The sequence below is a fragment of the Athene noctua genome, chromosome 12 (assembly GCF_965140245.1).
Source record: "Athene noctua chromosome 12, bAthNoc1.hap1.1, whole genome shotgun sequence".
NCBI classification, from domain to species: domain Eukaryota; kingdom Metazoa; phylum Chordata; class Aves; order Strigiformes; family Strigidae; genus Athene; species Athene noctua.
The window spans coordinates 7895411-7922137 of record NC_134048.1 but is presented as its reverse complement, the minus strand read 5'-3'; the positions used below and the strand labels follow the sequence as shown (position 1 = coordinate 7922137).

General features: G+C 38.4%; 1 protein-coding gene across 15 annotated transcripts in view; it reads left to right on the top strand.

Annotated features, from left to right (window-relative positions):
- The window catches only part of TENM2 (teneurin transmembrane protein 2), an 808680-nt gene that overhangs the window by 760259 nt on the left and 21694 nt on the right, over positions 1-26727 (top strand). For all 15 annotated transcript variants that reach the window (XM_074916403.1, XM_074916402.1, XM_074916400.1 and 12 more), the window contains 10 exons: positions 4555-4765; positions 9252-9371; positions 11456-11717; positions 12464-12731; positions 13877-14020; positions 15551-15800; positions 18760-18780; positions 22822-23054; positions 24565-24719; positions 25214-26088. In XM_074916403.1, coding sequence (XP_074772504.1) covers positions 4555-4765; positions 9252-9371; positions 11456-11717; positions 12464-12731; positions 13877-14020; positions 15551-15800; positions 18760-18780; positions 22822-23054; positions 24565-24719; positions 25214-26088 — 2539 coding nt within the window. The remainder of the gene's footprint in view (positions 1-4554; positions 4766-9251; positions 9372-11455; positions 11718-12463; positions 12732-13876; positions 14021-15550; positions 15801-18759; positions 18781-22821; positions 23055-24564; positions 24720-25213; positions 26089-26727) is intronic.

Below are 26727 nucleotides of genomic sequence, written 5' to 3'. Positions count from 1 at the left end.
GACCGTTTATAGAGAGGTTTTCCAGTTTGGCTAATTGAGGAACAGGCTGCAACAGGATTAGAAGCATTTCCTTTCTTGTTAGCACATTCTGAGGAATTAATTTGAATGACGTATGCCAATATAGCTAACAGTAATTAGATCAAGCTACAAAAGTGAAAATTCAGATTAAATGTTAGATAAAACTTCCTGATGATAAGATATACTGGGCTGTGGAATAGCCTGTCTGTGGAAACAGTTCTGCATGAAGTTTTAGAGCTCAATTAAAATATTCCTGTGTTGGCAGAGAGAAGGCCTACTCTTTTGATAATCTGATAGAGCATCTCTAATTCTTTCACCTTGGGTATATTAATACTACACATAATTAAAATCGGATCATGATAAATTAACTAATTTGCCCTTAGAGTGATCAAAGGCCCTTTTGCCCTCAGGGTTCATAGTAACTGCTGTTCCCCCCCCTCCCTGCCTCCATTTTAATCATCAGTCTAAAATGTTTATTGGAGAAAGAAAAATTTCCAGGAATTACTCTCTGAAAGTCACCAGCTCCTGAAGCTAATGAAGTGTAAGGATGCCCTCTACTGAGCATGTGCTCAGAAGTTTTGTTTTGGAAACAAAATTGTCCCCCGCTGGGTACAGAAAGCATTTTCTCAAGCAGCTGGATATCAGGTCAAAGTTGACTCATTCTAACGTGCATCGTGAATTGAACCTGAAGCACAACTTGCAAGTATTTGATGAAGAGTGCAAACTAAAGATAATTTACTTGTAGGAGTTAAAAATACCCAACACAATAGCTCAAGCATCAACTTTTGAAAGGGGTGGCACAATTCTGAATCCAGTCACCTGAATGTGATGAGAAATATATTCAGTGGTGAAGGAAGACTGATGATGAGAGGATCTAAATGCATTAACAGTAAAATATATCACTATTCTAATGAGTGCTTTTTAGGCCTTGTAATGATGTTCAAGAGGAACACAATAATAAGGCCATCTTAAAGTATGGTGTGCATGAGTAGATTATTCTACTTACAGGTAACGCTAAATTTTCTTTTTGCTGTATAGTTAAGTCTGCCAAAAAGCTTGTGGAACATTTCACAGAAAGTCAATAAATGTGTGTATCTATTAGCAGAAGTCTTCAAGAGGAATACCAAGTCACTCACTTTGTTTCTGAAAAGATTTGGGAATTCAGAAGAACCATGAACAGCAATGGAGAGCTAATCCTGTGCTGCCAGTTTAGATCAGATCAAAATTTCCTCTTTCTTTCTTCTCATTTAAGGCCAAGTCAGGACTTCCTTTGGTCTCAAATTGTTGGAGGACATTCAGCACCATTTTAACTCCTTCTACAGGCTTTTTACTTTAGCATACAGTGTCAGAGAGCTACTAAATAGCCACTTTAAACTCAGCTGTGTATGCTATGAAAACCAGCAGTACCTTGGTGAGGCTAATGGTGAGGGTTTTATCATTGAATTAACCATATAAATAATTCAGTGTGCCTGAGGAAATCTGGAAGATGACAAGCTCTGAAATATATATTAAAAAACAAAGTACTGAATTCTAATTAAAATTCATGCTTATGGCAGAGTTTTCTCTTACAGAAGGTACATTTTTTCTACCCCTTGTTTTAATAAACTGAGTCTAATGCAACTAAATTATTCTGTAACAATTTACTTCATATGTAATGGTACAATGTGTCTAGAGAAATGGGCAGATAGGAACCTCATGAAGTGCAAGGACCTGCGTCTGGGGAGGAACAACCCCAGCCACAAATGTATGTTCGGAAACACTTTTTTATCATGAAGGTGACTGAGCACTGGATCTGGTTGCCCGGAGAGGGTGTGGAATCTCCCTCCTTGGAGATAGTCAAAAACTGCCTGGGCATGGGCCTGGGCAGCCAGCTTTTGTTAGCCTTGCTTGAGCAGGGGGGTTGGACCAGATGACGTCCAGAATTCCCTGCCAACCTCAACCACTCTGATAATGCATCCAGATATCAAATTAGGTAAACACGAACTTGAAACAAATGTATTCTGAGAGTAATGAATACTCTTTCATACACAGAGCTTTCAGAGCAACACAGTAAATAGCAGCAATGCATCTATGGAAGCAAACAGTGTAGCGGTGTATAAGCCTTTGACACCAGGCAGCAGTGCCCCAGTTCTGGCAGCGTATGTTGAACAGATCCATATCTCAGTTCTGTCATTGCAACAAGCTGTATCAACTAGTTGGCATAAGGTTAAAATATCCTAACTCCCAAATCCTACCATCTAGGAATAAATATAAGTAATAATGTTCCAAACAAGTAAATCGTGTATATTTATGTTACAGTAGATGTCTTTTCTAAATATTCCTGTAAGCATCTGCAAGTGTGCAAGTTTGAATTCACATAACTGCATAAAAACCTTCCTACGTGAAAGGAATCATACACAGGTTTCTCCCTGGTATTGAATGGAGATGTTTCTAGCCTCCCAGGTCCTGAACTGACAATTCAGAGCAGTTTGATTGCCTGCTTGATTGTTTGTGAGATAACGGTGAGATTGGCAGTGACAGGGTAATTTACTGAAGATTGCAGTGTCAGACTATATCCAAGGGGGCTTGCAAGCATAAAGATGTGATTCGCATGACTGACAGGACGCTGAGAGATTGATATGCCAATTGAAAGTTCATGGTGTCATCAGAAGTGTTCGGTCACAGCATCCCATAATCTGCTGCATGATGAGGTCATTACAGACATAACGTATGATCACCTCTAATAACAGGTATAGCAAAAGGATGATGCAGCTCGAACAGGTAAATGTAAATTTGTCAAAGGGAGTAATTTGTAGCCTGTGTTTTGCTTCTGTTATTTCTAATCTGTTGATAGGATTCTCTTGACTGGTGGTCATCTGAATAAAAGAACTGAGCGGTCTGAACAGTGGGCAGCCTTGAGTGCATAGTTGTAGAAGTGTCACAAACTGCGAAAGAAAGCAGGATGACGAGAAAAAGTTTTCAGAGCTTAATAGGAAAACTGCCTTGAGTTATAATGTGAAGCTAATGATGTTCTTACGATGATTATATAAAGTGGGTGGAAAATGGATTGTAGCAAAAAACAAAATTCCTACCACCACATTGGAAAGGATTTCAAGATGAATAGAGCTCTTAATGTGAACAGGCGACTGACCTTAAAGCAATGTATAGCTCTCTCAACAAGGTAGTTTGTCTGACTTAAATTTCCTCAGAGGGCTGAATGAAACATTGTCAGCATACCTTGGCAATTTTGCTTTTAAACTAGAAACAGTCATTTCAGGCACACACAATCTGTTGGAAATATAAGACTAATTGCAAAATAAGAAAACATTTATAGGTTTGGGGTTGGGCTGGATTTTCTTTTGTTGTTTTTCTGATTATCACTGTGTAGAGTAATGCTGGTCTGTTGTGCGTTTGAAAATCTTGAAAATACATGAGCCATGATCTTACGCTAAAGTACTTTTGTCAACTAATCTACTGGAATGTTCTTTCTTTTTATGATCTCAGTATGTGACCAGGCCATATTTGTATTCAAAAATCAAGATTAATATGCCTTGGGGAGTCTCTGAAAGTTTACAGACCTAAGTAGATTGCAGATTGAATGCCTGATTCTTGCCAGACTAGATGAACAAATGTTTCTAAATTGTTAGAGATGATAATATTTTAAAGTAAATGGTTATTAATTTCTAAATTACAGTAGAACTCCATTGAGAGAACATATTCCAGTTAAATGATGATAGCAAAGGAAAGGATGATGCTAGAAGTTGTTACTATATGTGTTAAAAATAGTCATTTATTTATCTAAGTGTACAGATTGATCTCCCTATTGAGGATTCCATTTTAATTTCTGGTGTTTAAATTCCAATTTTTCTTAAAAATACCTCTTAAGAAATATTCTTGATGGACAACCTAATTATGTCATATGATGACTGAACCCACCAGCTTTGTGAATGATGCTTTCTTATACAAGCATGCAAACAAGTTCCGGTTCAGTTATCTATGGGAGGTGGGACCTCCAGCAGCACTTCCCTATGAATTGCCAAAATGGGTACAATGCAATTTTTATTTTACTTAGGTAATGATAACTTACTCTGTCACCCCCATCTCCTTCCCTCATCTCCCCAAATGGAACAAATGAAATTAAACAGCATAATTCTCAAGACTCTTACAGCCCAGCAAGGAGATCTAAAGACTTTGTAAAGCAAACAGTTGTAAAGATTCAAGAAAACCCAAACATAAAACAAACAACATCTAAACAAATAATCCTGTACTCCTTCCACTATTCCTTCTTCCTAATTTCAACCCTTCAGAAATTTGTTTGGGATTCATTCTCATCCAACACTGGTTTAAATTAATTGTAGCAGTAATGGTATTTAACCAGTGTACTTGAGAAAGTGTCATCCTCATTGCATTATTGGTTCAATTACCAGTTTTACGGTGTAGAGATGTTATGAAGAGTAAGCATTAACATTTTTTGACACTGCCTTAAGAAGTCCATTAGATATTATTGCTTGATAGCACTGTGCAGCCAGCTGAATCCTGATGATTCTTACCTTTCAGATGGCTTGGTTGACTGCCTAGACCCAGACTGCTGCCTCCAGTCTACTTGTCAAAATAGCCTGCTGTGCCGGGGTTCACGTGATCCTCTTGACATCATACAACAGAGCCATTCTGGTTCACCAGCTGTGAAGTCATTCTATGATCGAATCAAGCTGTTAGTGGGGAAGGACAGCACTCATATCATCCCAGGAGAAAATCCCTTCAACAGCAGGTAGCAGCTATAAATATGACACTGTATCTGTGCAGTTACATTGTATGGGAAAATTTCTCCCAGAGATTTTATTCATGTTTTAATGAGATGCCGCTTTCAGGTGCTTCACGAATTTGCATCTTGGGCATCATTGAGGGCACTCTGTTGCAATTTATGATGTGGCCTTTATTTTATAACACTGAGTTTTTTTAGCATTTTAACATATTGGCAACACCTAGAAGAAGGTTCCTTCCACTGAGAAGGAGCTTCTAAGGTTTATATTTTATTAAGACTGTAATCTAGAACAAGGGAAAATTCAAACTTGTTTGCAGTTAGAAAGAGGTGACATTTTTTTTAGTGCCATTAACACAAATTTCAGTAACGGAATAACATTTCAAATTATTTTATAGATATAGAAAATTAGGGGGGGTTATTATTTATTCCTTATATAAAACTGTTTTACTTGCATCATCAATACATTTGACTAGGTTTTTGTTTTCTTCTTAGTTTTCTTTTTCTATGTCTGTTCTTCCTATGATTATTAATTATATAATGATAATGAATCTAAAAGCCAGCACATCATTAATTGATATTTGATGCCATTGTATGCTTACAAGAAGAGTGGTGTTTCTATTTATCAATATTATTTAAATAGATCTCCATGGAAGGATGCTAAGAAATTGATGAATATGTTAATTATGTTCATGTTGCCAAAGTTAAAACTGAAGAAAGAACGTAATTTGAGATAACACCCAAAAGATTGGACTTCATTACATGAAACCGTTTTTTTCAGTCAGGATTTCATTACAGGCTTACTGGGTGATGTAGAGCAAGTCACTAAATATTTGTCTGTAAAATGAGGATCATAATGTTTCTGAATACACCAGGCAGGTCCTCATTGTATTCATCCCTATGATGCTCAAATTGCACAATGATTTCCATATTCTATCAGAAAAGCCCTGTTGGATACTACTCTATATAATACAGACTTTATTCTATTCTATAAAATACCCTATGCGTACACACAGGGAGTTGTTTGGAAAAATGGAAGAAAATTGTTCTGTTTTCATCTAAATTTGTTGTGGTTTTTTTTCTCATCAGCTCTGCAAAAATAAAATGAGGGAATTCTCAGCAATTTTTCTGCAGTGTTGCATGAAAAGGAAAACAAGAGAGAAGCTTACTAATTGATGAAGCTGAATAATTTGTCTAAAAAGGAAAACAGGCTACAGCATAAAAAAGCATGTAGTCCACAGCCTGCTCTATATATGTTATGGTCAGCAAAATTTCCTTGAGTGAAGAAGAGCAGGCAGTTTCCTGTTACATATTGTATGCTAATCAGTGCTTGAGCCATTGCCTCATTAAGCCACCCAGAATGAAAATGAGTGTGTTCCCCGTATCTGTATTCCACTATCGTCTGATAATATTTAGTTGTTAGTAACATGATCCAACACTTTATTCCTGGATCTTGAAGTATTTTACAAAAACAGATCATTCCAAATTCCTAGATGAATATAGTGATATGCAGACATTCTTGCACCACCCAAGAAACATTAGAAATTATACTAGAAATAATCAAGCTGTTTATGTATAGATATGGCTCAGAGTCTTCAAAACAGTCTGAGTTAGAGCTCTAGATGAAGCAGAAGCTGGGAACTTCAATCCTGAGGCTCCTTTGAAAAAATCTCACTTGAAATCTTAAATTTTTAAAAAAATTATTTTCTAAAGTTCCTTGTGGCAGGAGCCTTAGTTTTGTTTTATTCATCTGAAGTGCATAGGGTATTTTCACATATCTTTGCAAATGGTGTATTAATGACATTTTAAAATTGGCCTTAGCTTCTAAGCTGTGAAGGTGCTTTTGAGAATTCTGCAGCTCAGCTGTTATTTTTGGTACCAACTTTAGGTAAATCTAATTTATAGTGTCAAATCGAAAGTATTAAAACTAAGGGTTTTTTTACTTTTAAAAAGTGCCACAGGGTTATACTCCAAGTTTCACGTATCTGAAGCTGCCATAGTCTCAAGAAGTAGCTGCTATGGAAGATAATGGCTTCTCTCTTTCCTTAGCTCAATCTCTTATTCCATTGAAAAAGATGAAAAAGTGGTACAAAATAGTGGTTATGATTTTTTCCAGTACTAGTATAAGAAAAAGAAGTTATTTTCTACCCTGCTAAAGCAATAAATTACAAAATGTATTGACTGCAAAATTATGTAGATCTCACTGGTTGATTCTGTGCAGAAACAAGATGAGATGAAGTTTTCAGGAAAAAAATAGCTGTGTGTTTTTACAAATTTAATTTCCATGTTAAAATAAAAAAAAAAAAAAGTCAGTTTTATTTGTCAGTTACATTTCCAAAAGATTACCAAAAATAAGTTGTCCTATGTCTGACTGTTAGTCAACATACTACTTCTTATAAATCCAGACTTTTGCTACAAATTTTATTATACATTGTGTTCCATATTTTGGCATTTTAGAAAGAAAAAAAGAAGATTTTTGGCCAAAATGTTCTTATTCAAATTGTTTCTTGAAATACTAAAATTGAAGATAGAAAGAATTGTCATGAACATTATTAATTCTCTTCTGCCATATTGTGAATTCTTTCTAAATCTGCTTTCTGCACTGTTCCCCTATAGAAGCTTGAATGACTGTCTTCCTACGACTATTTCTGTGTGTAACCTAAAATAATTCAAGCAAAATGAATAATGCCGTGACAGTTATCTTGGTCCAATGTATTCCTAAGTAGATTTTCTCAACAGATATCAATTTCTATTAAATTCCATATTCTGTTACAAAATGTTGATTTTGAAAATTAAAATTTGACTTGGAGGGTCAGGAAGTGGTTGAAAGTTCTAAAAGAAAAGTAACAGGAATGGTTCATTTTCATTAGTTTCTTTTATGTAGTATTGAAGAAAATATTTCACCTTGTTTGGAATAAAAATATGAGGAAGTAGTTGTTAAATAGCCAGTGTAATACAGTCAGAAATTTACATCACAGCACCTTGAACATTTTGGAGCTAATAGAAAAGACAGTCTCTGATATTCTAATAAAAATAGGTGTTCTCTGATATAGGGATGATGCAAGCATTGTAGCCGTTCCAGAATTCAACTGCATTTTGTCAGTGTCCAGCAAAACACAGCCCAGTTTAATCCCCTTGTCCTACAGCTCAGAAATGTGTGGTGTCAGGATGCTCTGCCGGTTCGTGTGCCTGAAGCCTGCTCGGGTTCAGGGGCAGCCCCAGTCCTGTCGGCACAGTCAGTTCAGAAACGGGGCTTTACATTTTCTGGCTCTCTCTAAAGCTACAGAAGAGAATTGGTGGCTCGTGCTGGAAACACATACTTCTGAAATAGAAATCTTTTCACCCAGGACTACAGTAAAATGCAGTTTTGCAATCCCTGAGATTATGGGTTGCAGCAGGATTTAACTCTCTCCCGCCTTCCGAGGAACCATTTTTCACATTTCCAAGGTAGAAATGGAAGCCACCTACAAGGAGCTTCTCCTTTCCCATCTCTTTTTTACCATGCAGCTTTCCCCACTCACCAGCCTGCTTCTCAGGGTACACAGAAGATGGAAGGTAAATGAGCCAGGTGATGGAGACTCCTCTTGAGCTGGGAGAGGAGAGGGGCAGAAACAGACAGGCCATGCAGGAGAGCAGAAGAGCGGGGAGAAGGGGGGGCTTGCTACTTCCAGTGCTCAGGGGGCTGAGAACGCAGCCAGGCAGGCAGCAGCAATTTCTGCCCACTGTGCACTTAGCAGCAAAACACTCTCAAAAGACTAGACTGACTGTGCCTCTTACAGGAATAACCCATCTTTATCTCCTTTAGGCTAAGAAAACTTTATTTTGTTTATTTATTTTATTTATTTATTTTATTTATTATTTATTTTATTTATCTCCTGTTGGCTAAGAAAACTTTATTTTGCCTGGGTGTAAAACTGGCCTTAAAACTAAATCCTGTCTCTTGATGACAAAGTGAAAAGCAAGGGTTACAAATCAGGACCAAATGTAGTGTACCAATATCAGCCACTCCCTCAGATGAAGGAACATGAAACTTAGTTTGGAAATTGGTTGTATAAAAAAGACATGTGGCATTGCACCATATTTTTCAAGTGTATTAGGCATCCACAGACACACTGTTTTACCCAGGGAGGTTTTTGAGATGTGCCCAATCATCGCTTCAGTGGGACTTCGGGGTCACAGTTCTGGCTTGGCTGAATGTGAGGTAGCTTTCTACTCTGCAAAGCCTCGTTAAACAATGAGACAAAGCCTCATTAGACAAGGAAAGCATTAACTCCCATTCTGTGTACACAGACCTCACTGCATAGATAAGCAGTTTCTTGATTTAAGTATATAGAGGGAGCTGGGCAATATTGTGGTGTCTTCAGTATTCTGAAAATCTTTGGAGTAAATTAGATTTAGAGTAAATGAGGCACAAGTGTTCCACTACTCAGTTTATAAACAATGTAACTTTGCTTTTGTAACGAACTTTAATACCTTCAATTATCTTTCTTTTCAGTCTTGTGTCTCTCATAAGAGGCCAAGTGGTGACTACAGATGGAACTCCTCTAGTTGGGGTCAATGTGTCATTTGTCAAGTATCCAAAGTACGGCTATACCATCACTCGTCAGGATGGCACGTGAGTTTGCTTGCTTCATTGAGTCCCTATTTCGTATGTAGTGTCTTTGCTGATTAACAGATGGTGTGATCTAATGGAACCATGTGGTATCATGCATTGCATTCCTCCCAGGGCAAAGAGCTATTAAGTAAACACAAAAGTAATTTTTCACGTGGCATTTTGAATACTAACTGCAAGTAAATATGAAAAGGCTGACTTCTGATAATAATGTGTTAGCAGGCAGACTCCTTTCAAGAAATTGTTCTGTATCTATGAAGACATTTGTGGACTACAGTAATATCCAGCTGAGACCAGAAATATTTTATTTTAAATGCAAGGCAGGCTAACACTGCTAGGAAGAAAAAAAGGTAGTATCATTATAGAATAGTATATTTTCTTAAAAGTTCCCTTCTGCCTCTCTTTCCTTTTGAAGATGCACTCTCTTTTGAGTTTCTTCAGGGTAGAATGTAATCAAAAGATTCTAATTGAATATATTTAGACAATTTCCTGCTGTGCAAAAAAGTGCTTTTTCCCCCTTGTATCAGATGATTTGAAATGCACACAAATTCAGATAAACAAAAATCAATGTATCATGGTTTATCTAGTTTACTGGCTGTGGTAACTAAAAAAGTATATCTGTGACACACGCATTGTAAACATTTGCCATTTTATCTTGATCTTGTATGCAAATAATTGAATTGAAATAATTACTGTGAGTCAACTGAACTATAGGGAGTATTTAATTTCCACATTTCCCAGAATATTATTCTGTTATAATAGAAGTATAATGTTCTTGATTTCAGTGATTTAATGCTACAGTAAGTGGTGAGCTGAACTATATTTAGATCCGAATAGATTATTGAAATCATTGAGTAATTTGTTACATTGCCAGCATTTACATGATATCTACTTCTGTTGTCAGAACAACCTGGAAGTATTTTACTTATTTAGTCCAGATTTCAAAATGCTTGCACAGCTCAGCATTACTGCTATGATTATGTAGGGAGTTGGGAGTAAATACCTAATCTTTCTGAAAAAATATAGATCAGTCGTCCTGGGGCCAGGCATTCTTATTTGTAGAACACAAGCAGCAAAAATTTTCATTACTTTTCTCTTACTGCCATGTGTCCTGTTCTGTGCTTGATGGACAGCATCTTTTAGGAAAGGGATAATTCAGTGTCTAGCTCAGTATGAACTTGGCATGTCTGCTGATTCTATATATAAAGGTGACTTGTAATAGTAAATATGGTGGTTTGTTTATTGGATATTTTAAAATTATTTAATGCAGATTTCTTAATATATAGGAACAATATTTGCCCAGGTGACAAAGCTTGTCTTGGCTGGATTTCAGTTGTTTAGTTGTCAAAGGTTCACATCCCATTACTTATCATTTGAAGCATGACATTTAAAATATACTGTCATGGTTTAACCCCAGCCAGCAACTAAGAACCACACAGCTGCTTGCACACTCAATTCCAGTGGGATGGGGCAGAGAATCAGAAGGGTAAAAGTAAGAAAACTGTGGCTTGAGATAAGAACAGTTTAATAATTAAAATGTAATGATAATAACAATAATAACAACAACAATAATAACCATAATTAAAAGGATAATAACTGAAAGAGAAATAAAACCCAAGAAAACAAGCAATGCGAATGAAAAAATTTGATAACCACCAACCAACCAATGCCAAGCCTGTTTCTGAGCAGCTGCCCCCCACCAACCTTCTCCCCAGTTTATACACCGGGCATGATGCCATATGGTGTTGGACATCCCTTTTCTTGGTTGTGGTCAACTGTCCTGGCTGTGCCCCCTCACAGCTCCTTTTGCCTGCCCAGCCTGCTCACTGGCAGGGCAGCATGAAAACCTGAAAAGTCCTTAGTTTGGTGTAAGCACTGATCAGCAACAACTAAACCATCAGTGTGTTATCAGTATTCTTTTCACCCTAAATCCAAACACAGCACTGTACCAGCTACTGGGAAGAAAATTAATTCTATCTCAGCTGAAACCAGGACATATACCTATTGCTATAGGTATTCCTATGTACCTATTTCATTAGCCAGGAATGCTATTACTTGAATTATTCAGTCTTGTCACATTTTTCTAGGTTTGACTTGGTTGCAAATGGTGGAGCATCCCTGACTTTGCACTTTGAACGGGCCCCATTTATGAGTCAGGAAAGGACAGTATGGTTGCCATGGAATAGCTTCTATGCCATGGACACTCTTGTAATGAAGACAGAGGAGAACTCCATTCCCAGCTGTGATCTAAGTGGTTTTGTCCGTCCTGACCCAGTTATCATTTCATCACCACTTTCAACTTTCTTCAGTGATGCTCCTGGCCGGAATCCCATTGTACCAGAAACTCAGGTAAGAACATTGAGGGTGAAAAGGATATAGAAATCTGTGGTCAGATGCTAGTGCTGACCTGAGCACTTACCACAGAGTCACCATTTGTCCCCTGGAATTGCTGTAGCAAATGCCTCTGTAGACCTGCATTCATTTCTGACAGATACCAGGTTTCTAATGAGGTTTTCAGGAGATATCCTAGGTTTATGTCACATAGACACATTTATCTTTGACTACCTTGGACCTTCTCCTTATCATACAATATATCAAGTATATCTCTGTATTTCAGTTGACAGCTTAGGTATTTCAAGAGAATTTTGCAAAGGCTTTGTGTGTGGTGCTAACTGCAGGCTGTTTTCTTCTATGTTATTTATGACCAAAAAAAATTACGAAAACTACTGTTATGAAAACTACTGGTACTATTGTGTCACTACTTTATTCAGTCTTTACAGTATACTAACTGTTAGTACAAGTTGTGGGTTCCTATTAATGTATTTCTTATGTTCCCCTTGCATATAACTTGCAGTAAAACTACTTGTACTTATTTGCACTTTTGCCACCAGTGAGCTCTTAAAAAGAAGTGTACACAGATGTCAAATAATTATTTGTCCAGAAATGTCAGCTAAACTGCATCACTGCACTGATTTGAAGATAACTACTCCCAGTAGTAGAAAGTCATCAGTTCCTAAGAATATGCAGTGCAAGAATATTATTCTAAAAAAATAACAAAGAAGTAATGTAAAATGTTTTAACTTTTTCCTATTCAGGTTCTTCATGAAGAAATCGAGATTCCTGGCTCTAGTATAAAGCTCAGCTACCTGAGTTCCCGTACTGCTGGATATAAATCCTTGCTTAAGATCACCATGACTCAGTCACTTGTGCCGCTGAATCTAATCAAAGTTCATTTGATGGTAGCGGTAGAAGGGCATTTGTTTCAAAAATCATTTCAGGCATCTCCCAACTTGGCGTATACATTTATCTGGGACAAAACAGATGCATATGGTCAGAAGGTTTATGGGTTGTCAGATGCTGTAGGTAAGTCAGTGTATATAAGCTCCAAAACTTTTCAAATAGCACTTGTAATTCTTAATAAGAAAAGTGCGAAGATTTCTTATAGTAAAGCAAATGCAGACTGAACAGTTCTTGTCTTCTTGACACAATTTATCTTTGTGTTATGTTTCTTTTACACATTAAAGATCACATTCAGAGGGTCTAAACTCCATCAACATGCCCGTGTTTCCTGATCGGTAGCTGACTTAGAAGGTTTAGACCAGACAATGGGAAAAACTGGCTACAGGAACTTAGGTGAAACCTAGTCCATCACTATGTTTTTATTTTCTTAGAGTTAATAAATGAGCCTGATGCTGAACTGGCTGGCATTCTTCAGTGCATTTGGGTTTTCATACATGCCATTATTATAGGCTCTTGTGGTGTAATACATTTGAAATGAAAATGGTATTTTTCTAATGCTGTTCAGTCTTGTAGTTGAATGGCTATTTTTAGTTCGCTTGGTCCTAGTGGGTGGGAAAAATAGAGTGATCATCATAATATTTTTAAGTTTTCATTTGAGTATCAGAATAATTTTGATACACCAGTGCTAAAAATGGGCATCAGAGCTGTGCTAGTGTGGAAAGAACAGCTTATTTTTAAAACCTCCTTTCTTTTCTATAGTTTCTAAAATCTTCTTTGCTATAGTTTTTCTTTCTTACATTATTGAATAGGACATTTCTTTCCTGAGTAATGCTTACAGTTCATGTGTGCTTAAAAGCACACAGATTTTTAACTGCTTCTTGGTATATAGTATGTGAAATGAACACACTAAATGAATGCTGTGAACATATGGCAAATTAAGAGTTTAATCTTCTCTGTTATCTGACAGAACAATTTTATTATCTTTTAAAAAATACGTTTTTCACTCTCCCCTCACCAAACCAGCCACTTTCCAACACCAGCTATTCAAAGAGATCAGATCCCTGCAGAGTACATGTGAATGAAGTTTCAAATTTGTGTCTAGTCAAAGATCTGAATTTAATATTGAAGAATAAAAGAGAGGAATATAATCACTCCATCTTCTTGAGCAGACTTAGGAACTAGAATGCTGGATGATTTGAATGTGCTCTGGATGTCTAATTCAGTGTTTGTTCGGCAAGTATATCAGATTTTATTTTATTTTATTTCAGTTTCTGTGGGTTTTGAATATGAGACTTGCCCCAGTCTCATTTTATGGGAGAAGAGGACAGCACTGCTGCAAGGATTTGAACTAGATCCTTCAAATTTAGGAGGATGGTCTTTGGATAAACATCATGTACTTAATGTCAAGAGTGGTAAGTTAGTTAATTCCATCTGTTTTCTGTGCTATATGGAATTATGTCTGTGAATGCTTTTTATTGGCATATTTACACTTTTAAAAATGAAGTTTCTTTACTCTTTTTGTTTCATCTCTAGCTCAGTAAGGTATGGAACATGTTTCAGTTGTCAGAATTTCAACAAATTTGTAGAATTTCACCAAATTTTTTACTGTTCTTCACAGCATAAGTTTCTTAAAGTCCAAATCTTTGTTTTCTAGTCTTGTTCATTTATTTCCCTGTAATGTTCTTCTGTCTTCCTTCCCTGTTTTTCTTATATTAACCACACCCATTCCTGGTTCCTTTTGTTTTATCTTTTTCCCTTTTATCTGAGATGGGGCTTAAAAGGAGTATGAGTCAGTGACAAGATACTGAGTCTCATTTGTCTTTTTTGTCACCTGTTTGGTTTTTCCTCACTTCTCTTTGTCTTTACATATCCTAAGCTGAATGTTCCTGGTCTTCATATTTTACCAGAGACTCTTAGGGAACTGAATACAGAGCATATATTTCATTTGATCCCTGTAAAGTGTTTTCTACATCCTTCCTGCTGATCCCTGCATTAACAAATTACAAAGTACATTGTTGCTCAAGAAATCTAAAGTAGTCTTCAGAATAGGCAAGATTAGGTTATTTGAACACACAGTCCTGTGCAACAGATCACTGTTGAGACAGACATGATATTCACTGTTGTCACCAGTGGGGAGCCAGTTACATTAGGATCATACAACTGCATTTCCAAAAGAACATGAGGCTAAAAGTTTTTGGCCAGATTTCTGCAGTCTTTGATGACATTGAAAATGGTCACTCTGGTAGAGAATCTACTCCCTTCTTGGAGCAGGGGTCTGCTCTTTGAAAAAATATTTTGAAAATAAGTCCTATCTTAAAGGCATTTCTTGAAGCCTAATAAAGATCTTCACCACTAGCTTCCCTCTTGCCTTTTATCATTGATCGTTAGCAGCCCTTTTAAGAGTTTCATCTTTCTCCTATCTTTTTATTTTCTGTGTTACTGTCTTCTCTGGCATCTCCATTTCTCATTTTTCATGAAAAAAGTGTGAAAGACTGAGAGGTGGACAGAGAATAGTAAGGTTGGCACGAAATTCCAAACAAAACATAACACAGGAAACTGGAGTGAGAGGATCCAGAGACACAAATAAGGAGCACATGTTCTATGCTGTTTACCTTCTCACTTCCCAGTTAGTAACACAGTCTAAACCACTGTGCTAGGCCAGAGAGTTGTATGGCAGTGTTTTCTTTTGTAATGAATACCAAAGTACTCTGGGTTTAGGATTGCGTCTGTGGTTGTGTAAGTGTGTGTTTTTTAACAGAGAATCTTCATTACACCTTTATTTTTATACTGCAAGCTCTTTCACTCTTTTTGCACCACTAAGAACCAAATGCTAGAGTAATTTCAGTGTACAGTCCTTAAAAGCAGCTGTTGAAAACAGAACTACCTGAAGTCCCCTGCAATGAATGACGATAATAACCACTACTTCTCCTCTTTGTTATTAGGTATATTGCACAAAGGCAATGGAGAAAATCAGTTTCTAACTCAGCAGCCAGCTGTGATAACCAGCATTATGGGAAATGGGCGCCGAAGAAGCATATCCTGTCCTAGCTGCAATGGTCTGGCAGAAGGAAACAAGCTTTTGGCCCCTGTAGCACTGGCAGTGGGTATTGATGGAAGTCTCTTTGTTGGAGATTTTAACTATATTCGACGTATCTTCCCATCCAGGAATGTTACTAGTATATTGGAGCTGAGGTAAGGTGTTAATCCTAGCACTTAACTTCTGTAGCCTGTGCTCAAATCAGCCTTTACCATTACTTTTTATAATTTTGTAAAACATTGTCACTTTCAACCTATTTAAAATCCAGTGGAGAAATGGGGCACAGAAATGCATAGTTCAAAGTCTGTAGCTTGTCAGAACAATGACTGTAGAGAAAGACTAAAGAGTAGAAACCAACTTGTACAAAAAGTACAAACTATCTTCTTCTGTCTTCTTGGTGATCATGTGATACAATCTCCCCTCAGTACTATACATCCTTTAGTTTTATTTGAAAACTACAGAATTGATTGCCCTTAGTTATTGAGCCACAGTGATAAGCAAAGGTATAACGATCTTACAAGATTAGAAGGAAGGTTTCCCTTTCAGTGGTTTTGAGAGACAGATTCCCACTTCTTTCCCATACTTGTAAGACTATTATTGTAGGTTGACAAGTACCGTTAAGACTGACATACAGAGTCACTTTGCATCATCAGAACTCTTTTTGAAGACTGTATCTCTGTCCTCCCATCCCGTACCCGCCCCCCCCTCCCCTCCAACATTAAGATTTGGTCACTTAATAGGGAAGGCATGAGTGCAGAGTGTGCCACTTCACCCATTTCTGTTCCATTTCCTTTTCTCATTCTAGGAGAGGCAAGAGCTATTGCTTCAAACATAACTCATGTAACTGGACCTTATAGTTACAGCACTGTTGAGTATTTGCAGAAAAATGAGGAAAAATAGGTTGCATTGTCTGTCTTCTGATACTTCTGCAGCCCACTCAGGCAATAGTATTAGTGCTCTTGTAAATTGGGTATAGCTGCAAAGCACATTGAGTGAATTTAGGTCATTAGCCTTTTTTTTAATGATATGGCCAGTAATGAATTCCTCTGCTTCCACTGTACTTTTAGTTTTTAATTAGTGGGGAAAAGTGCAAAATTATTTGACTGTTGGAGAATAGGAGGCCTAGCTCTATTTTACACCTCTCTTCCATTCATGTCATTCTGTTGATGTCACTATTGTGAATTCTGATTTTGTATAAGAGAAAAGAGATCTGATTTAGGCCAATTCTACTCTGAAATCACTCTCTGACACCAACCTCGTACACCATCAGGCTGCCTCATTATATTTAAAAAACCCCACAATAGTCATAGATCATCCAGTGCTTTCTGCTAGCAGCTCAGTATAAACCACAGAAGGTAGCTGGTATGGATGTGTGACCTGCTATAAATATTTATATCAGTATACCCTTATAATTCTGCATTATATAGAATATGCTGGGGTTTTTTTTCTAATTTGTTCAGTTCTATTTAGCTTTCTAGTAAACAGAACTATAGCTTTATAGGTGAAGAGAAACATTTTCAAATTAGAATACTTAATATAAGGCATTTATATGCCCCTCACTTCCTAATATCAGCCAGTGACAAAGTTTCCTAGCACACCTGATACTTGAAAATGTCTCCAAGTTTACAACAGTGTTAATCCAAGTATTTTCTCTCTATGCGAGAGAGAACTTGAGCTTTTCAGCATGTGTGAGGGAAAATTGGAAAGTGCATCAGTAAAGAAGCAGAAGATGGCCTTCTTAATTTGCTTTTGTCCACTTTCTCTTTTCTTTTATGAAAGGCTGTTTTCCATAGCATAGTTTCTTTAGCTTCTGTTACAACTATTAGCAATGAACAATAAATCTGTTGTACACTAAGTGTTGTTGGACAGCTGCAAATGACTAGACACATAGATTTTTAGCATTTGCAATGATGTCTTTTGTCCCCTGTTCCTCTAAAGGGAATTATGGTCCATTCCAGCCAACATCTTCTATAGCAGTAATGGTGGTCATCTTAAAATGTATATGAGTTACACGGGTAAGCGTTTGAAACTTTGAGCCATTTAAGTAGGAATGAGAGCGGTCTTCAGCTAGTATCAGTTAGCTTGAAGAACTCTGCAAATAGTATGTCCATAAGTATTACAAACCAAATACAACATTTTATCTAGATTTCAGAATAGATGTCATTTTGGTTTTACGTAAGCCAATACAAATCTTGAGTAACTTTATAAGTCAGAATATCCCAGTGTGCATATTTGCTTTGCACTGTCCCTTATGAAGGTGCCTGATCTGCGTGGCTAATAGGAATTTTGACTCAAGAGTGTTGCATGTCACGTTTAACGTTGGTATTGCAAGTTTGGGGCTGTGCACGGAGTGCTGCAGCTCAGGAGTCATGCACATCTCTGTTTCATTCAGGGGATATTCCTAAATGGAAGTTACATAAACACAGTGAATCACTGTGGTGTGGAGAATGTATTCATTTACTTCTGGGAAGTAGAGGACGCTTTAACTTCGTGTCTAGAGAGTAAATAGGGATCAGTTAATGCCATATATCTCCCATTGCACAGTATCTTACTGCTCACTTAGAAGGTTTTATTCTGCCCTAGGATTTGCTTTGATAGGCTCAAATAGATCACACGTAGCATCCAAACTTGCTTTAAGCAATGATTTTAGAGACTGGGTGGAGAGGAAAATAGAATGTGTAGTAGAAATCTGTTTAGAAATAGCCTGTTGGAAAACTATTTTGATTAAAGTGGTTTCCTCCAACTGGCAGAGAATATCCTAAGCCCATTGCTTTCCCCTTCCCAGTTCTGTATTCAGAAACCTGACAGTTTCTCTTGCTCCTAGCCCACAAGCTACACATATTTCCATGCAAAAACAATGTCTATGGTCCAGAAAGATTTATGTAAATTATATGGGGGTGGGGGGTTGGGGGAAGGGGTATCCTACTAGGGAACTAGTGTGCAACTGAATCACTCCCAGACGCTCTTCATCTGTAAACCAAGCTAAGGCTAGTGCTGAAAAGAGATATCTTCTCCTGTGTCCTTTTGTAAAATAAAACAAATACTATGTTTGCTTTACCATCTATTCTTCAGCTAACTGTTTGTTCTTTTTTCTTCTGTTCCCTTTCTATAAAGAAATAAAGAGTTTAAACATAGGTAAGACACGAGCTCTTTCCCATATAATTTGATATGGTTTGTTTGCTTCATTGTGTTTGCTTTTTGTGTTGTGCTTCTTGTGTAATGTTATGTTCTTCATGTACCATATATAGAAACATTTTTATGTGCTAATTGTGTGTTATGAATTTGATAAGCATTAGCAATTATGAAATGCAGTCAAAAAGCAACCAAATAAGTTTTGACAGTAATTAGAAATTTCTAGTAGAATGCAAGTATAATGAACCCCAAGCTAACTTCTATATAAACACTTCTCCCTGCTGTCTATAATTGGTCTAAATGGTTGAGGTAAACTACAACAGCAGTTTTACAAATGCCAGAAAGGTTCACAAAAGCACTAATGACTGCAAATAGGTCAAAACCTCATTTCCTGGTCATTAATGATTTTCTGAACCCTCTGTCCTTTTTCATAATTTAGTTTCTATTTTCTTTCATCAAATACAGTTAACAGTCAGTCAACCTGTGGGCTGGTTGCATGCAACCATTAAATGCAGTCACTGTAAGATTCATGAGGGAGGCATAACCTTTCTGGACATTAGGAGAAAAGATTTCTCATTGTCTCACCTGAGCACTAGGCCTTCTGGATGTCAGCAGCATAGGAAACACTTGTACCTTCTTCCAGGCCAACCCTGGGATGGGGAGTATGTTCACCTTGGAGAATATCAAGGGAAAGAAACGAAGAGCTGTTGTAAACTATTCCATAGTGTACTGTGCATCACCTTTTAAAACCATACTTTCCATTTCTGCAATAGAAGTTAGATCAAAAGATGGTCTGGACTAAACAGTATAATTTCCCCTTTATGAGATATTTTGGTATAGCAAGTGTAACACCACTAAATTTCCTTATCTGGATGAATTCATTCACAATTTGCTAATGATTACTGGTGATGCTGGAGGCTTCTTGTTTGCATTAACTAAGTTTAATTAATTTTTCAGGTGCTTAGAGATTTGCTCTGGGCAGCTTATCTTTTTTGGTTAAATTTAAAGAAAAGCTATTGTGGGGCTGTTGCACTGTTGCAAATTTGATACACATGTGAGAAGAATAGGGAGGACAATCTGATCCCGCCTGTACTTGCTGTCAGGCACCAGGCTCCCTCCCAGACCAGTCAGGCTGCGTGGTGGTAACGGCTGCATTCACCCAGGAGGGCAGAGGTGGAGACATTACTGGCAGAGGCCTCTGAGCAATACCGACTGTTGCAGAAAATCTTTTAAAACAAGGTCCATTCCTTGGCTTCCTATAATTCGAATAAAAGATTACAATGGCACAGAAAAAAGAGAGACAGAGGTCAAACTGGCTCAGATGCCAGTTTAAGAACTATTTACTACTCATTTATCAAATAATTCCTTGTTTGAGGTAATCTTGTAGTGTCTTTGGGTACATGGTGAGTGCGTATCACCTTCCACCAACCGTTTTCTGCCAAAGTCCCTCAAATATTTTATGTGGAGAATCTTCCACTATCTGTTTCCTTACCCAGCTCAGGAAAGAGCAAAGGGGTGTGCAGCAGGTCTGCAGCTCCAGTGAGTTGCTCCCTGATCTGGAACAAAAGCTCATGACTGACTCGCTGGCAAAACTGTCCTGAGGGAGATTCCAGAGGAGTAAGGCAGGGCGAGCTCCTTGGATATGCTCCATGGACGCGCCAATGACTGGCGGAGAGGAGAGGGAAATAAGCCCATGTTCTGCCATTGCTCTTTACCCCGACTTTACCTTACCCCATCCTGGTCACAGTAGGACATACGTGAGGCTCGCTGTGGCAGAAGGAAAGCAGGGGTGTGCTCATTCAGGAAGGCAGGCACAGGCTGGCAAAATCATGTCCAAAAAGAAGAGATACCCTTCCAGTCTCGCGGAGTGGCTGCTGCTCAGTGTCAGGCAGCAGAGCAGCTCCCCCGGGTACTGTTGTGAGCAGCTCTCACCACTGAGACCAAGCAAGGCCCCTGCTGCTGGCAGCAAGCAGCTGTGTCTGTGCCCAGCTCCCGTTTGTACCTGCCTCATGACTCCCTGTTCGGCCAAGGTGGGGGTGCCACATGTTTTAGAAGTGCCAGGCAAAAAGCCCCTGGGACAGAGCCCAGCAGAGAGGCAGCAGCAGCTAGCCTGCAGCTGGAGCACTCAGTTTTTGGCTTGTCTGCTGCTGTTGCAAAGCCTTGAGTAAATTTTGGGTTTTATTTGTGAAGTATGGCACAAGGCTAGTGTCACAGAAAAGTTTTCCCTTACACAGTATAAGGGAAAAGCATGGTGGAAGAAGAGAGCAGAATATCAAAACAATGACAAATATGCAGGTGCTTGTATGGCTCAGATACTCGAGAGGCAGGAGAAATCTTGTAAGCAGAAAGAAGTATTTTTCTGTGTGGCAAAGAAGATTGAGCTTTGTTTTGGAGGGATGAGAAGGAATGTGAATAAGGGTCTAGGGAAGAGGTGCAGTCTGCTGATGATGATAAGGAGAAGAATTTGAGGAATAAAGAGATTGTGCTCTAATCTCAAGCATGTCACTAGTCTCCCTGCATAACTTTGTCTACACCACTTAACCTCTCTGTGCCTCAGTTTCCTCCTCTGTAAAATGGGTGTAATACCCATCTTTTTAAAGTACTTTGAGATCCATGCATGAAATAAACCTGCCAAGTATTTTTTGTTTATTGTATTTTTTCATCTCTAATTTCTACACTCCTAGACTTCAGCAGATGGTATTATCTCTACCTACTGAATTTTGATCAAACCAATCTCCTTCCTACTTTCTACAGTTTTAGAACAAACTGGTATTGACCTAAAATCATGGCATGTCAAAGAGTGGCATAGAGGAAGATAACTGTAGAAAGTGATATTTTTGGGCCTCCTCATTCCTCCAGATCTGGTCATGACCACATGAACGCAGTTGTCTTTGTGCTGCTGATAAACCATCTGCCGAAAGTGGCCTTATTATAGTTTCAGCGAGTCTGATCAAGAAATGGCTTATGTCCATCATAACTTACCTCTGTGTATCCTCACTCTTGGCGATGGGCACTTTTGCCACATGAAACTAGGAGTGTGGATATTTGAAAGCAAATATCTCTGGTTACTGGTAAGTAACCTTCATTTCTTTTCTTCCTGTCTTCATTTGTCTTCTATGCTTTGAAACCACCATTGACCTTATTTATGCTCACCCATAGGCTCCAAAGGCTGGAAAATTCACGTCATGCTTAAAACCCAACTAAATTGAGTTAAACTAGCCAGGCAAGATTTTGAAAATATTTCCGCACTGCAGTTCTGTGTGTGTGAATGTATATATATCGCAAAGATTGACATTTCTCAATTTGCAGATGATTTGCTAAAGTAGTTCCAAAATGTGACAAGCTGTCAAAAAACATACATTTCAGAAGAGAAGTAGCTTTCCATATGAGCACCCATTCTAATCACAAACTGAGGACCAGTTTTTCAATAACAGAAGGTTTGGAGTTAAAGTCAGACACTTGGGATCTCTGGTTTTAGTTATATAACCAACTTCATCTGCCGTAAATGAGATTCTTGATAAGAATGAATGAGAACAAATTTGCTTTAGGAATAAATTTGTTATGCCTTTGCCTCCTATTTATAAAAGACCTCACAAATCTTGTGGCATAATATAAGTAACTCAAAAGCTGATTCTTTGATCTTACTCCTATGACTTCTGCTTTCAAGGGAAGTTAAACAAGGTGACACAGAGGGGGGGCAACAGGTAGAGATAAGCCAAAGAGAATTGACCTGGAGCAGATCTAAAGGGCTAAAGAGATCAAGAGGAAAGTCTGATGTGCAGCTTTGGCTTATTGGGCTCTGCTGTGCAAGGTTTGGTGTAGCAGGATGAAAGAGATTTAAAATTGGAATCCTTCTGAAACACTGACCAGGCCCAAATCAAGCTAGGTCCTCAGATGGTAGTCCTTCAGACCCCACCTCTGTATGAAGGTGTCAGACTTTCTTTCCAGATCTCTATGTGCCTGATGAGTATCCAAGCTCTGAAAGCCTGTGAAGTTTCTAGACTGCTCAGCTGTTTCTGTTTTATGCTTTCTTTTTCTCTAAAGCAACAATCCTGCTCATAAATACTATCTGGCCGTGGACCCTGTTTCAGGCTCACTGTATGTATCGGACACCAATAGTCGACGGATATACAAAGTCAAGACCCTCACCGGCACAAAAGACCTAGCTGGTAACTCTGAAGTGGTAGCAGGGACTGGAGAGCAATGCCTGCCCTTTGACGAAGCCAGATGTGGGGATGGAGGGAAGGCAGTGGACGCAACCCTAATGAGCCCTCGAGGTAAAGCAGGAAAAGAAGCTTGAGAAAATGACTGTGTGAGGCTAGGCTGGATGTGGAAATAATTATCTGGCAATTAAATCACTCCTTGCTCAGTAATTTTTATTCTGGGCTTTAATTACAGTGGATTGGCAAATGTTCGTGCTTTGTTTAGTTAAAGCAAACTTTATTACCCCAACACTGAACGCTGCAAAAGGAGAACAGAACACAAATTAGCAGGGTACCGCTCACTCCAAGAAGCAAGCATGTAAACTGGGAAACAAATTACTGTTTGAGATACAGTCTTTGGGGAGAAAAACTGCCTGCTGTGGCTTTTTTCTGAGTTTTTATTCTATGTATCCCTGTTTTCTTCAGAGGTGGAGGAAAAATAAAAGGATTTTTGCCCTTTCCCATTTCTAATTTTTAACAAAAAGATTTCAAGATGATGTGGAAATTCAGGGATGTGTTTCTTTTAAAAATCTTTTTCCATTGTTTCATCTTAATTGTAAAGATAAATTAATGAGGTGTTTTGCCATGTGTTTCAAATGTCTTTGGGTTTTATTTCAATGTTTGAAAATAACTAGATGATCATAAACATGAAAGGTCTGTTTCTTTGTGTAGGTAATAGTTTCAGTTAATACATACAGAATATATTAACAGGACAGAGCTGCTTGCATATTTTAAGTTAACCCTCTATATAGAAGTTAAGAAAATAAAGTTTTATCTTCTCTCACTGCTCAATAGGATGAGCACTGCAGCGATTTGAAAACAAAATTTTTAGATCAATATTTTATTCTAGCCCAAGAAACGGACAAGGCAGTGTGCCAAATCAAAGCAGGAAAGGCATGTGAGAAAAAGCCTGCCCTCCTTTACAACAGGCAGCAACATCCTTCTGTTCCTCCAAGGGAACACCCTTTCATTCTGTGCCTTCACTCTCTAAGGACTCCCAATGTGACAGGCATTGAACCTTTCCTTTTTTTCTAGGCTGGAAACCCCTGTGTCTTCATCTGGAAACACCAGATGTTCTTCCCATATTCCTTACAGCAACAGGTCAAAGAATTAAAAAACATACTGAAAAAATATAACGCCCTCTTAATTTTTCAAAAATTTTAAAGTTATTTAAAAAGATTTCTAAAAATTCTTCATCCTTATTAGATCCTTCAGATGAAAAAAGCCATGCCTCAAATTTCTGAGATTAAAATTTAGGAGATAATTTTTTTTAATTGGGTTTAGGTGATACATCGTACAGAGTTTGAATTTAGAAATAAGCTGATGCATTCTGCTGGCTCTTTGGCATGTTTGGGGGATTTCTGTGTTTTTCTTCTCTTTAAAGTCCCAAACTTGCTTGATGCTATTTATTCAGCAGAACTACAGGTACTTGGAGGGTTCCAGGACCTGTGCTCAGGTTGGAAGGGAGGAAAGAACACGGGAAGTGAGGAAGCGTCATCATCTTGTAAACCTGTTAATAAGATGAAGCCTGCCTTGAAGCTAGGAGCCTCACAGCTTCACTGATGCCTGGGTTTTATATTTGCAGGAATTGCAGTGGATAAGTATGGACTCATGTATTTTGTTGATGCCACTATGATTAGAAAAGTGGATCAGAATGGAATTATATCAACCCTGCTGGGCTCCAATGACCTAACTGCTGTTCGACCTCTCAGCTGTGATTCCAGCATGGATGTCACCCAGGTAGACTCTTAATGCATTTGTTTTCTTCTCTGCCTTAGAAGACATGGGCATCTATTTTGGATGACTGCCTGGCCACTTAAGAAATACATTATGCAGCACAAGATGATAGCGTATTTGATTCATTACTGAAATGAGTGAACCACCCTTTTACTGTGGCTAACACAAGTTATTTATGCAACTATAGAGAAATAAGGTGGAGATAATGGGAGTTATTGTCTTAATTGCCTGTTTTCCTGTAATTATTGTAGAGCTTCCACAATGTAGCATTCATTCTTTGCACAGAAACACAATTAGCCAAAGTTACCACTGCACGTAGTTTTAATATTTCCGAAAAACAAAATCATTGTTTGAAATAGTTGCCGTTCATGAGTTGGTTTCATGATTTACGCTGATAAACCCCTCACTAATTTGCTGTTGTTACACATGGAATTTTAAACACTAGAAGTGTACTTTTCAGTTATGAGTTTTACAGTAATAATTTGTGCAACTCATAGGTACGGCTGGAGTGGCCTACTGATCTCGCTGTCAATCCCATGGACAACTCACTTTATGTCCTAGAGAACAATGTTATTTTACGGATCACAGAAAATCATCAAGTTAGCATTATTGCTGGACGCCCCATGCACTGCCAGGTTCCTGGTATAGACTACTCTCTTAGCAAACTGGCTATTCATTCTGCACTTGAATCAGCCAGTGCCATTGCCATCTCACACACAGGAGTTCTTTACATCAGTGAGACAGATGAAAAAAAAATTAATCGGCTACGCCAGGTAACTACCAATGGAGAAATATGCCTTCTTGCAGGGGCAGCTTCTGACTGTGATTGCAAAAATGATGTCAACTGTAATTGCTATTCTGGGGATGATGGGTATGCCACTGATGCCATCTTAAATTCACCATCTTCCTTAGCTGTGGCCCCAGATGGTACCATCTACATAGCTGATCTTGGAAATATCCGCATTAGGGCTGTCAGTAAAAACAGGCCCATTCTTAATTCTTTTAACCAATATGAAGCTGCATCTCCAGGAGAACAGGAGCTGTATGTCTTCAATGCTGATGGGATTCACCAGTACACTCTCAGCCTTGTTACCGGGGAGTACTTGTACAATTTCACCTATAGCAGCGATAACGATGTCACGGAGGTGATGGACAACAATGGCAACTCCTTGAAGGTCCGTCGGGATGCCAGTGGGATGCCCCGCCATTTACTGATGCCGGATAATCAGATTGTCACGCTGGCTGTTGGCACTAATGGTGGACTCAAGCTAGTCTCAACACAGACCCTGGAGCTTGGATTAATGACATATAACGGAAACAGTGGTCTCTTAGCAACGAAGAGTGATGAAACAGGATGGACAACATTTTATGAGTAAGAATGTTTTTGGATATATTAAGCGTACATTTATTTTTCAAATAGTAGTGAGTAGGCCCTAAACTGACCCTACTGAAATTTGTTGTAGGCTTTTCACTGGTACCAAGTAAGGCCGTTGCATCTCAGTCTAGGATGATACTGGAAATGATTAAGTGGCTTCTTGATTTCATCAGTGGTGCCAGGTCCTTTGGGTGGGTACTGAACCACCTAAATTCCTGCCCACGGTTTGAGGCCAGTGGGAAAGCCCACCCACCTCCAGCACGAAGGACTGTGTACCACATTCAGAAACCCATGTTTGATTTGTCAGATTGGGCCCCTGCTCCTAGTTGTCAGCAAGGCAACTCTCATCCAGACCAGCCCTCAGCAATCTATGGCTCCTACTGAGCTGCCTCTCTCTAGGAACCCTAATGCTGCAGTTTCTTCTGGAACTCAAATTATATATCTTTCTGTTCAGACTCATATATTACTCATGGTTGTTAAAATGTTGATTAACTTCACTGATTGTTCATTCTTGAGACAAGTGAGGAAATTAGATCCCCAGCTATCTGTCAGACCCCTGGTGTAACTTCCATAATTCGTAGATAACCCAAAAGCACACGAGTTCGTGAGCATATAGATTAAAAAGACAGACCTTCC